This window comes from Erpetoichthys calabaricus, chromosome 8, assembly GCF_900747795.2.
Source record: "Erpetoichthys calabaricus chromosome 8, fErpCal1.3, whole genome shotgun sequence".
NCBI lineage: Eukaryota > Metazoa > Chordata > Cladistia > Polypteriformes > Polypteridae > Erpetoichthys > Erpetoichthys calabaricus.
This window is the reverse complement of record NC_041401.2, coordinates 196,598,927-196,612,635: the sequence shown is the minus strand read 5'-3', so window position 1 is coordinate 196,612,635 and position 13,709 is coordinate 196,598,927. Positions and strand designations below refer to the sequence as shown.

Sequence of the window (13,709 nt, the reverse complement as noted above, 5' to 3'; positions counted from 1 at the left end):
CAAATTTAAATCAATAACTTAGGAAATGTTCCGGGCTGGAAAAGCTATTATGCGGAACGCTTTGTTGTTTGGCCATATCTTATTTAAAAGAATGTGTGTGTACGCTTTTCCGCCGACACAGCCGGTAATTACCTCTTTATATTGCAGATTTCCTCGGTGATTGAGACTGGAGTCTTTTATATTTAAACATGCAAGGGAAGTTATTTGATTTTGCACTTCAACATAATAAAACTGCCAAAGAGCATAAACTGTAAATATTGTAGGCAGCCTGTAAACAAGAAATGGTGTGTTTATCCTAGCAGAGGGCACACGTCCCAGAGTGTTCACAAATCCACATATGGAAGATGTCTGTCACGTAATGGCCAACAGTTTTATGTGAAGTTGAAAAAAATAAAGAAGAGCAAATGGATTCACCTTAATGTGCAGTAAATCTCCATTTAACTTTGCACGGCAGGCAGAGTTCAGTACTGGTGCATCTTGGGTCCAAACTCTGTGCCCAGATGCTGTCTACATGGAACTGGCATGTTCTACCCAAGCGTCTGTGTCAGGGCACAGCCAGGGTTGTTGCTTATTTAGTCTTTTTATTTCAGTTTACATATCCAGCCATCCATCCATTTTCCAACCCGCTAATTCCGAACACAGGGTCACGGGGGTCTGCTGGAGCCAATCCCAGCCAATACAGGGCACAAGGCAGGAACCAATCCCAGGCAGGGTGCCAACCCACCGCAGCAGTTTAAATATAATTTTTCATATTGTTTGTGCATTTGTTATTTCTGTGTTTTATTTATTCAATGTTGTGTGTATTAGCTATTGTGTAATGCTGTGTTATGTTAACATTGTATGTGTTATTTGCTCTGTCATTGTCATCTGCCCTGACTCCTGCATGTAGAGCCCAAAGAGGTGGAGTCACCTGAGTAGAACAAATGGAGAGGCTGCAGTGCCCACCCGTATTTATCGAGCGCCTCACTGTGACTTCTAGGAATTGCACTGTAGGATAAGAATGTGTCCTAACTCTGAGTAGGACATGAGAAGGAGTTATGAAGAGTTCACATTTGAGAATGAATGGCATCCACAAAATGGCACCCATGATGATATTTTGTAGTTTTCTAATTCTAAAACTGAGGCTTCATCACAAACATAATGATAATAATAATAATATTGAAAGTAGTAGTAGTAGGAGAAGAAGAAAAAAAGGAAAAGGACAACATAATAAGATGGGATATTGCACTATACTGCATGTAATTGTTGACGCTTTGCAACAACATCAAGAATAAGTACAGAGAGGGAAAGACAGAGACACACACACACATGAAATAAGAGGACACGTTTATTTAACAATAAAGGATTCACAACCATACTTTCTGAAGAAAATAGTTGAAAATATTCCCGATCGTCTTCCACTGTGCCCACTGCCCCCATCTTCTGATGCCCCTGGCAGTCTCTTGAACATTCTTGTGAGCTGTAATGGGATTGCCATGTTTGCATAGATGGGCATGTTGCTTTTTTAATATATAGACATTAATCATTTTTGTATTGTCCTATACTGTTGTAATGATGTTTGTCCTTCTTGAGACACTTTACAGTCAGGCGTGACCGATATAAGTTAGCGTTTCTGCTATAACTGCATGCCATCTTTAAGCTTCATCCTGCCAATTTAAGCTTTTCATAGTGTAGCTATCTGTAAAACTTTACTCTTATGTATTGCTATTTAGAGTTTAAAACCAGTTACTGAATTGTGTGCTGCCGTTCACTTGCCACTTACGTGTGTTTGCGACATCGATGGTTATTTTGAGTTCTGTCCTGAATGTTATTTGTTCCTCTACTGTGTAGTTTCACACTTGCTCTTTGTTATGAAACTGGAGATTTGTACGCCTCATCTCAAGCGGGTTGCTAAATTGATAATTTGAATAGTGGAGGTGCCTGAATATCTGTTACATCGTGATAGTGGGATCAGAAGAGCGAGTGGTCCCAAGATTTGTGGAATGCAGAGCTCAGTGTACCCGTGTGACATTTTGCTGTCAATCACCCATTCAGCCTCACCCTTCATCAGGGTATTACGCTGGCTACTACAATGCGGTTTACATCCATGACCACCTGTGTGTTGATATTCTGGTATCTCTTGTGATTTTCATACACTTGCTGATCCTCACTTGGAGCACTGATCTTTATTTGTGTTCCATCAATCACACCAACAACTCCAGGAAAACCAGCGATTTACATGAGTACAGCTTGGTTTATTAACTTATATGGAGCATATGAGGAAAATGGACAGTATGAATCTGACGATTACCTCACGCGTTGTAGGGGCATTCAAAGTTTGGTGCAAAATTTGAGAAATGGTTGGCTGTGATGTACCCAGATCATCGCTACTGCAAAGTTGAAGTTTCCCCATGGTGAAAATAACATAACGTTACCAACACTTTAATTTCTGCTGATGTCGTGTCGATAAATTGTCACCAGAAGGCTTTTTACCTTAAATGAAGGCTATTAGGAGACTCAGGATAGGCAAACAGAGTCTATAGTTTTATTGCAATAACATAACCATGATGATAACATGGACTCAGCCCAATACGGCCAAATTGAGCTGAACCCCGAACAGTTCAGGACTCCAAACTTATATAGTCATTTCTTATCACTCCGACCTCGCTCAAATTAGCTCATTTTCTCTGACTCCCCTCTGCTCCTGTCCGGCCGATACCTTGAGTTCTCATGAGAAAACTTTTGTATCTCTTGACTTCCCCCTGCAGCTGGACATCTGGTATTTTACTGTCTATTGTCCATTTTTAGTTTCTTGTTTTTGCTTATTTCTTTCACTGGCCAAGGCCTTTCTTCCTTTTATGGGCTTCTTCTTATCACTTCCCATACCTTGACTCGCATGCTAGTTTATACTTGGCATCCTAAAGCTAAGCTTTAATTAAAAAGAAATATGGCATGTGTTTTTATTTAACCATTGTTTGGCAGTCCTGACCTGCATTAATATCTACACTAAGGCTAATGCTTATATATCTTTCTATATTTATTTATGTTAGTACATGAATACACTCATTTTAGTTTTCATACATGACATCATCTTGACCTTGTATCAATGCCTTTGCTGTTTCTGCCGACTCACTATTCCAGCTGGCTTCTCACGTGCCTACCCTTACCATTTTTCCTGCATTTTGTTACTGGTATCGTTCCTTGTTTTCTGGCCTTCAAGGAACAGGTGTTCTCATTTCTCCTTATCCTATCCGCAGGTAGTTTCTGTACGTCATTCTTGTCCTGTTCTGTTCTTCCTTTCCCACACTAGCAATTCTGCTTCAAGCTTAAAAAATAATAATGCAATATGACTGATTTTTTAGTTAACCATTTGCATGACATTCTAATTTATGTTAAATCTAATGCTTCAGAAGCTATTAATTACTTTTATGGCTATTTATGCTAATATGCTATTTATGCCTAATGTATACATTTTTTTACCTTCCATACTGACACATAGATGGAGCGATCATGTACTACAAATACTGATACTAAATACTGAATACAGATCTCTATTGTTTTACAAGTTTATCATTGTCCAGCATTTCCAGAACATTCCACTGTTATTGGGATGTGGGTGCAGATTTCTAAATTGAACGCCATCTTCCAGCAGCTCCTAGTAAGTCGGGACATCTCGTGAGCTCTCCTAAATCCTGGTGATGTTAAGAGTAGTTTCCTAAATTATCAAAATTGATGAAATGTTTTTACTCTGACTCCCATGAGTAGGATGACGTTTGCGTCATTTTGAGGTTTTTCAGCCAGTTTGGACCGTTTTCCTAGTCTGAGGACACTGGTCTCGCAACAAGCTCTGGCATTGCCAGTTTGTAACTTCTGAATTTGACTTAAGATTCTTGTTTGAATCTCCTGGTTGATTATAAGGTACTTATATTTGAGTTATTGTTTGTTGGATTTGTTGGCTTTAGGTTCATGCCTTTATGGCGAATCCTTTTTTTTTCTTGCATTTACTTTGTGTGTTCCTTTTTTTAAATTCTTTATACTAAATATTTTAAAATATTCAAGGCAGTGTGTTGGTTTTGTTAGCCAGAGGCTTTTATGGTTTCCTCCTCTCTCCTCTGTGATATTGGTGGACATTTTTGAGGATTAAACGTTTTGTGTGTGATGATTGGGGCTGAATTTTAGGGTTTTCTAGATTTTTCTTTTAGTGGAAGCCATTTTATGTGCCATTGATAGGGTCAGGTCCTGTTTTTCTGGGGGCGTGGTCTTCTGGGGTCATGACCTCAAGTTCATCAACAGACAGGACTACAAGTCAGTGTTTGCAGTGAGCTTTACCTGATCTACAGATGTATCCTTCAAAACCTGTGTTATGAATGATTTTGCCAGGTTTTCAGCTTCTTGCCTGTGTTCCTTCCTAATTTTTGGCCTGTGTAAGCCTGAAGGCCTTCCTTTCAAGTTTGGGCTAATCTGGCTGGGGATGAGGCCCTTTTTTGTGGGCTCTGATAGAAGTAAAGGCTAATTTGAAACCCATTCCTCCTTTTTTGCACCACTTTTCGTCTGTTATATACTGGACTTACAGACATTTTGAAAGGGTTCAAGGCCTCCACCATAAGTCACAAAAGCATGCCAAGACCTTTACTGGACTGTCCAGAAGAGACTCACCCCAGGCAGCCAGTTTGCAAACTGCTAACAGCAGGTTTTAGCTTTCACAGGCCCAAAAACAGAGAAGTTCAAAAAACAACTAATGTCTCAAAATGTAGCACAATGGAGAGAAACATCTTCTTTGTATTTCTGTTTTTCTTTTGTTTTGTCTGTATTGATTTTGAAGTTAATGGTAGTATCTGTTATGTTATTGCTATTTGTTTGATTGATTAGTATGCTGTTGTAATTTTCTGCTTTTTGAAAATAAAATAATTTATATAGAAAAAAAAACCTCTGGCTTTTAAGCAAAAGGAAAACAGTCTTTATAAATTCAGAATTTATTAACAAAAATAGAGAGAAAGATCAAAACAGAGTGATAAGTGATAGATAGATAGATAGATAGATAGATAGATAGATAGATAGATAGATAGATAGATAGATAGATAGATAGATAGATAGATAGATAGATAGATAGATAGATAGATAGATAGATAGGAAAGGCACTATAAGATAGATAGATAAATTATACTTCTCCACAAGAGAAAACTAAAAATTACATAATCTTAAAAAAAGAAATTCATTTTTTAATAAACTGAGAAGAGCACTATATAAATGTAATGAATTATTATTATTAAACAAACCCTAACCCCCCAGACACACATAAGAACTTCTAGATTGGATAACAGAGAGCTGTCGCAGCCGATACCAGGCTTGCAAGTGGCAGTTAAGATGGTCAGACCCGTCAAGAAGTAGCACAAGTTTACATTTAAAGACATCGACATTTGAATCCAGCAGACAAAAGGACAAGCCGTTAGAAGTGTGTGTGTGTGTTCCATCCAAAACTGCCTGGATAAAGACAGCAGTGTTCAGAATGACTCATCTTCAGAGCGTTCATAACAGAGTGAATCCCAAAACTAAAGCAATCAAATGACAATCACAAATCTGTAACACTTATACACTCGACTACAAACTCAGTGCTCAAATGCTGGGTCTCACTTTCTGACAGAGATGTAAAACCAGAAGGAGGAGCCAACAGCAGTGATATCAGGGTGGCCACACCTCCTGGGGGCTCCTTCCACAAAACACAGAAAATGGCAGCACATTTCAAAAGACCGAATACAAATAAAAAAATGAACACATCTAACAGAAATAATATACAAATATGAAAAGTAATAAGTCATAATACATAAAAACAACCATTAAACAGCCAGGCTGAAACACAACAACCTCCTCCAGATGTCCACTTTAGCCCGGTGTGAGTGTGGAGGTGCATGTGAAGAGGTCTCGTGTTGAACTGGCGCCCCCTGCAGGGCTTTTTCTCTCCTTTAATCAGGCTAGGCTCAGGCCCCCGGCAAACCTGAACGGGATGAACTGGGTTTAAGAAGGACTAATTGATTCATCTCTTCAACTGTGTGATTAAAAATTGAAAGCATCAACATTCACTAGTAATTATTGCTTTTATGTGAATATAAAATAGTTGATCAGCCTTTGTTCTGGGAGTTGACTGTGTTGTGATTATTTAGACACGCCTGTACAGTGGTGGAGCCCACATGATGGCACAGTACTGACATTCTGTGCAGCGTTTAGCTGTCATTCCCATGTCTGAGTTTGGATGGCATCTCCTAATCGTCCCAATGTGAGTATAAAGCTGATTATATACACTTCTGTAGTGTGGAGCCCCCTCCAGGATTGGTTCCTACATTGCACCCAAGGCTGCCTACATCTTAAAACTAGAAAATCATGTTCAGGAAACTGATGGCTGGATGACAAGTTGGATTATTTTGATTTTTTGTGTGTTCATGGTGCCACTGTGACCCCTCATAGATGTATTATTTTCAAAGTTGTTTAGAACATGGTGGCTAGGTGGCGCAGTGGTAGCGCTGCTGGCTCACAGTTAGGAGACCAAGGGTCACATCCCAGGTGCTCCCTGCATGAAGGTCACATCCCACAGTCCAAAGATCTGTAGGTTAGGTGACTTGGCATTGCACGGTTGGCCCTTGTATGTGTGGGGGGGTGTATTTTGTTTATTTTTTTGTGAGTTCACCCTTTAATGAGCTGGCATCCTGTCCAGGTGTTGTTCCTGCCTTGAGCCCGATGCTTACAGGATCCCCATGACCCTGCTGAGATTAAGCAGGTTTGGAAAATGAATGAATGGGTAGGTGGATCAGGGCCAGAGCTTACCCTATGAACCAGCCCTGAAGGGGGCACTAGTCCGTCATGAACACCCCCACATTCACATAGGGATAATTTAAAATGTCCAGTTTGCCTCACCTGCATGACTTTTGGGATGGGGCAGAATACCCAATGTAGGAAAACACATCCGGGACATGGAGAACATGCAGACTCTGCACAGACCGTTCAGCCCCGTGGAGCCAGATCTGTGACAGCAGCACTCACAACTGCACCACCTTGCCTCTCTTGTTTTGTAAAGGGACTAGCATAGCAATGCCGAGTTATTAAAACAGACTTAACGATACAGCAGTAAGTCCGTCTAGTTCGATCGTTTCATAAATTTCCGGGCGTCTGTACAGCAGATGCACCTTGCATCCCTCTTTCTTTACGCTTCTTGCTACTTTTCTTCATCAGACATTCCAGCCCTGTTGTGGACACCAGGCGATGTGACACCCAGATATATGCCACACAGTTTACTATCTTATGTCGGCCACTTCCCATTGTTCGTTGGACATTTCCGCCCTCTCGTGGACGCTGGATTTTCATTTCAGCAGCACACAAGTGGTTAGCAGTGAGCACCCCGTAGAACAACGGCCAAGATAAACTGTCCAGGACTCCATGCCATGCCAGCACTGGTCAGATGGGCGGATGCCATCACTCACCTCGATGGTGACATCACCTCTCCTCTCCACGTTTAGCTCTACTGTCTCTTATTTTGGCGAGTTGTTGCTCACTTCCTCCGAGAATGAAACTCTTTGAACCACCATAATCAAGCCTTTGATTTTCACCCCTTGGGGATTAAATGACCAGTTGCATAGGCTGCCGGTATCTCAGGAAGGTCAAAAAGTGAATTAAAGAAAATCATAGAATTGCTACATAAAACCAACAAATACCTGCCAGGTCGTGCATCCCCTCAGCCCTGCTGTGTCCAGAAGAAGTGAGCACCTCGAACTGCCAGACCTCTCGTATTGTTCTTTGACAATCTGTTTACAAGACCCCCTACTAAATGTAATGGGCGTACTGCCCTCTAGTGGCATAGCGGAGCATAGTGAGTTTGACACAGGAGAGGAGACCGTGCAGCCTACCAGTCGCTCGTAGGATTAGCTGAGATCTAAGTCAGGGGTGTCAGACTCGAGCCTGGAGGACCACAATGGCCGCAGGCTTTCATTCCAGCCATTTTCTTCTGTTGTACTCGATAATTGCTGCTAATGAATCCGACTTCTCTTGCCATCATTTTAAATTCACTTGCCTTTTACAATTCAGAACTCTTGTTTCTTTTTCCCTTAACCAGAAGTCAAACAACAATGAGATGTAAAATGAACTTTGGGTTTGAAGTTCAGCTAATGGAGGGCCACAATGTTTGCTCCAACCAATCTCTTAATTAGAAGCCGTCTCTCGCTGCTAATAATAATTCTTTCATTCTTTGGCTTCTTATTGCTTTCATTGCACCACACCAGACTTTTCCAAAATGGTTGATCTTTTTTTTTTTCTTCTGAGTGCTCCATCAAAAAGGCTTTGTGGAGCAAAGCAGATCAATAGTTCTCAGATCTTCACTTTTATTAAAAATTACAATTAAGGATTCCGAGTCCAAAAAATCAAATCCATTAAAGGTAAACTGGTTACTAATCTGTAAAATGGCCACTTCAGCCATCCCAGATCTGAGTGGGACACCACCAAGCTAAGCTGCCCAGGGTCACCTGCATCCTAGGTAGAAGTCTCACAGTTCCTGCCTCAACTCCGTGACTCAGCCATTGTTCGGAGATTCACACAATTGTTTGTGTCACAAGTGCATTTAAAAGTGTTTAAACATGGCCAGCTACTGCCTCTGTGTGTATTACTCCTTAGGGGGACCTTAGTCTGGTCACTTGCGCTCAGTTTGCAGTGTGTGTTTAGGACGAGGTCTTCCCGAGATTTCCCTGTTTTAGTGCATATTTACAGTGACGTGCAGCACCATGGCATGACATTCTCGCACAGTGTGGCCGTGTAGTCACTCATATCAGTAGCCAATCATTTTGGAATTTCAATGGAAACAATTATGGGATTTCAAGCAGTGTGCAAAATACCTCATGGCAATCAGGGGGTCCTGTTGGCTAAAACCTTTCTCTGGTACAATGGAATATAAAAGAGGTCCGCTGTGGAGAATGCTTTTGTTAGGATATTCATGTTTAAGTAGACAAAACATAAAGGATGGCGTCTGTCCTGTTTGTGTTTGGAAGTCAAAGAGTAAACTGAGCCACTGTAGGTGTTACTAGGAAGTGTACATCTACTTAATGTCATTTTGCCCTTGTTTTTTTTTTTTTGTTTTTTTTTATCAGGTCCTTTTCATTCCCAGACATTGGTGGCATTACGTGGAATCCATTGACCCCTTTACTGTCAGCATTAACTCCTGGATTGAAATGGTAAGTGGGTTCCATTTATTTTAGATGCAGTGCGCCGTTCCGGGTTTTCAGGGATGCATTTGGACAGCATGTTGTCTAGGAGTGTGAGTTACAAGATAGCAGGTTCAAATTCAGATTTATGGTCGAGCATGCATACTGTGTTGAAATTCTTACAGTAGTGTAGTACCCATAGCAGACTGTCAATACAATACCAAGCGTTAAGTACAATAAATACATCAAGTGGACATGTGGTAGTCTTTTGACATGTGCATAAAAATTGTCACCTTATGAGAAGGACCTGGGAGTCGCAGTGCACTCGTCATTATTAACGTCCAGGCAGTGGATAGAAGCGATCAAGAAGGCTAATAGGATATTAGGGTATATAGCACCTCCAATGTGTGGAGTACAAGTCAAGGGTGGTGATGCTTAAGGTAATAACACACTAGTGAGGCCTCACCTGGAGGACTATGTACAGATTTGGTCTCCAAATTACAAAAAAATAGACAAAGCAGCTCTAGAAAAAGTCCAGAGAAGAGCGACATCCCTGATTGAGCTCTGAGAGGTCTGAGCTGTGAGGACAAATTTAAACGAGTTGCACCTTTTCAGTTTACACAGACAGAGGTGAGGCGGAGACCTGACTCAGGTGTTTAAAATTATGAAGGGAATTAGGCCAGTGGATCACTGCTGGCAATTTACAGTAAATTCTTTCACACGAACACAGAGACCAAATTGTGCACAAATGTGTGAACGTTTTTATTCCAACTTCTCCTATGTCATCGAAGCGCCATCCTTCATCTGATGGAACACGTGAAACTCTGAGGGTATCAGATTGGGCAGATGTGACACCACTGACCTGTGAAATTACCAAACAAGTGTGGGGTCGTGCCATATCGTGGTGTAACTGGATTGCATCCAGCTGTTTCTGTGCTCTTTTTTTTTTTTTTTTTTTTTTTCTCAATTAACCAGTTAATCGATGAGGAACATCGTTGGCCCACACTTTCCTGTATCCAAGGTTGTGGACTGATCTGCCTGACAGCACTGTGAGCCCAGCCAAGTTCCTTCACAATCTCTCAGACATTTACCCACCCGTCTATGTAGCTCTTGTCATCGACTCGGTTTTGGTTTTCCTCTGCGATGGCTGTTGATGGCCCTCAGCCACTACACTCAGCCTTCTTTGAACTTTCTCACCCATCTTCACATTAGTCCCATCTGTTTTTGCCTTACCATAGACATCCCTGCGTCTTTTGTGGCTGATGGCAGCAGAACATCCTTCTTTGGTCAGGAACTTCACAACTGCTCTCTGTTTCTGCTTCATATCCATGGCTCTGCAACACCTAGAAGTTCATAAATTGTGTGAGTCACGCAGTTACTCAATCAGGTAGTGTAAAAGCATCACCTTTGGATTAATAGTTTCGGAGAAAGTGACAAACTGGCATTACATTTGGTACCACCCTTGTATAAAATACATGAAACGTTCTTCTGCTGTTATGATTTATCTCTCTGAATTCCGTATCTTAATTCTAACTACAATTACCCAAAAGACTTGAGCCTCCTATATAATTATTTTAAAATCTTGCATGTGTATTGTTTAATTGGATAATTCAGAGCAAAGAGCTTCAGTTATGACACATCTTTGTTCAAATGATTACTTGAGTTACAGCCCACAGAGGAGGACCTCATAGTTTTCCGTGGTCCTTATTGTCACGTGTACAGCGTAACAGGGATATTCTTACTTACATGTCTGACCATGCAACATGTGATGAGCAAGAATGTATTAAACGAAACTATAAAATGAGCAGATGCACAATTTCCAATGTCGAGTGATCAGAGCACTTAACTTCTGTGTGTGCTAGTAGAGTTAGGGGGTTTTATTGAATAGTGACAGTCATGTGCTTTTAGAGTGACTGAGCTTTTTCAGAGTCTGCAGCAATGGCGCCTTTCGAAGAAGATAAAAGTGACTCATCAGTTTCTCATTTCCATGGTGGCGGTGACTTGAAAAGATTCCATCCGTACTGATTACGCAGGGCCGCAGCAGTTTTGAGAATGAGAATGGAAATGGGAGATGACACAGACAGATCAGAATTCAAGCTGGGGTTGTAACTGGGAAGACTAAGTTTAAATAAACGAAGATCTGGATGTGTTGACAGAATCGTGGTCAAAGATAGAACAGAAAGTCAGAAGCCAAAATAAACGTGAGATGTAATTCATAGTCAGAGGGCAGAAAACAATGTCGTAACCAATAACTTGGAAACTAATAATACAGTAAGAAAGACACTAAAGTTTATTCAGTTGTGAATCCAATCCTGGACCATGAAGACGTGTAGGACATTGACCTTTATGCCCACTCAGTGATGATGTCACATCTTACACTTCCAGTCCTTAAACCTAGGAACATCATAGCAACCGTTAACAAAACTATCCTAGAATGACAGCACCCATAAGAAAAGCAGAAATCACCACAGGAGAACATGAATCATTTTTAACTCTGGTAAAAACACATGGGAACAAAAATGAAATATTAACACTAGATTCCTTGACCTTCAACACTCCAAGAACTTTACATATGTAATTTTTAATGACCAAGGAACAATTGGAATCATAAGCCTGATTGTGATGCCAAGTGGTTTTGCAGAGTTGCTCTGCACTTTACCAGAGGTCTTTCTCCGTGATCATTGCATCATTCCTGCCATATCTAATAGATTATCTGATTGGTTCATTAGAAGGTCATATGTTGATTTTGGCTTTTTACACCTTGAATGTTGTCCGATTCTGTTCTTCGGCAGAGTTTTGCTAGTGGGCAGGAGTGGCTCGTTTTCTTGACACTACTTGGCCTGAGAGAGACTTTGAGCAACCAAGTGATTAAAGGACTAGGAGATGAGAAACTGTCAAAAAATCAGGTAAAGCATCGGACCAAAAAGAATAAACAAAAAGTCACAAGCCAAAGATTAAAAAAAAAAGAAAAATATCGAATGCACGGTAAACAATTTTAATAGTAAGTATCTGTAATCTTGGACAACCAAGAAGTGCACAACTTTATACTGTCATGATGGTGATGTCTGGCACTGCATATTTCCATTTGTCTGAGTGCAATCCATACACCATCGAACAGCAAAATGGTGCCACAAAAAGTCAAGATGTGAAAATAATTTATTGTATTTAAAGCAAAAGCAAAAAAATTAAAGCAAGTAAAAGTAAAATAAATTACTTAAACCAGGTCTATGACCAAAAAAAACCCTAAGAATAGACAGAGACAACCATTAAGAGTTGGGGGACCGGCCCCATATAGTGTATAGTACTCGGACCAAGAAGTCAGCACCTTAGTCACAAGCATAACAGAGTCACACTGGTGACAGAAAACACTTGTCAGGGGGAGGATTTATGTGGTGGAACCGGAAAGGGGACAGCTGTAGAGAAAATGAGACTGACGGACCGGGATCTGATAGCGGTGATGTCATCAGATGGAACCAGAAGTGAGAACATCAGCGGGGAGTCGGAAATGCAGTCATCGTGAGTGGACGGTAGGTTGATGCGGAAGTGCGAGGTTGGTGTTGTCTTCGGCGTGTCGGGCCTCGAGTCTCCTTGTTTGCTGGAGAGGAAAAGAGAAAGCCACTAGTGCACTGTCCCGTAACCCCGTCTTGTGTTTTTTCGTGCTCCGTCGAGCCCATATGCTGCCCCCTACTCGCTCATGTGTGACACACTAAAGTACATAAAAAGGAGCTACAGCAAGACTAGCAGACACCTCAACAGTAACACTGCATCTCCCCTCTAACTTTGGGGTTATAACCCTAACTTCCCTTCTTTGGGACTTCCGTTCACCGATGATGAGGTGTGTATCCAGTGAGGGGTCATAGATTGTCTGTACATGGGAAGGATCATAGGCTAACCTGAAAGTGGGGAATCCTCTGAGTGGTGCTCTACAACTTCCCAGCATAAAATGGCGACTTTCATCAAACTCCCAACAGTCTCTATCTGTCTTTGTATTGGACTGGCAGTGCTTTCTGGAAGCCATCTCTATCTTGCGCCCTCTGTTGCCTCCAAATCCAAAGAAAAACGACCAGATGGGCATACAAGTCAAACGCCTGGTAGTCTGCATCTGTCAGCGTAAGACTGGGGCCTCCTTTTTGTCGCCTGGGTGTTAATGGACAGAAGAGGTGTGTGACTTGCACTCTGTTTCAGACACGTTGACTCTCTGAGCAGAAATTGTGCATGTGATGCCGTCAGGCAAACGCTGACACTTAAAGAACTTTGCATTCTTTGTTCATACTTCTCGCATATTCTTTGACAAAATATATTAACTCATTTTATGGATTTAGAGCCTCTGTGTAAGTCGCGAGACTAATGATGCAGTAGTCTGCTCAGATCAATACATTGAATTCTCAGTAGGCTTAAAAGCTGCATTTTCATTGTCATTAGTGCAATACGGTGTCACATTTATATGAATTTAAAGAAATGTCAAAAAATGTAATTTTGTTGATAACATGAGCGGAGCTTCAAGTAATGAGGCTTATCCATTTGAGACCTCCATACAAAGGGCACTTTTTCAGT

The 13,709-nt window shown here is 41.1% G+C and overlaps 1 protein-coding gene across 4 annotated transcripts in view; it reads left to right on the top strand.

The window, feature by feature from the left end:
- The window catches only part of hspbap1 (hspb associated protein 1), a 101,925-nt gene that overhangs the window by 80,193 nt on the left and 8,023 nt on the right, over positions 1 to 13,709 (top strand). For 3 of the 4 annotated variants that reach the window (XM_051930319.1, XM_028808073.2, XM_028808072.2), the window contains exon 6: positions 9,102 to 9,185. The exons of the other annotated variant lie outside the window; for it this stretch is intronic. In XM_051930319.1, the coding sequence (XP_051786279.1) occupies positions 9,102 to 9,185 (84 nt within the window). The remainder of the gene's footprint in view (positions 1 to 9,101; positions 9,186 to 13,709) is intronic. 4 annotated transcript variants of the gene reach the window in all.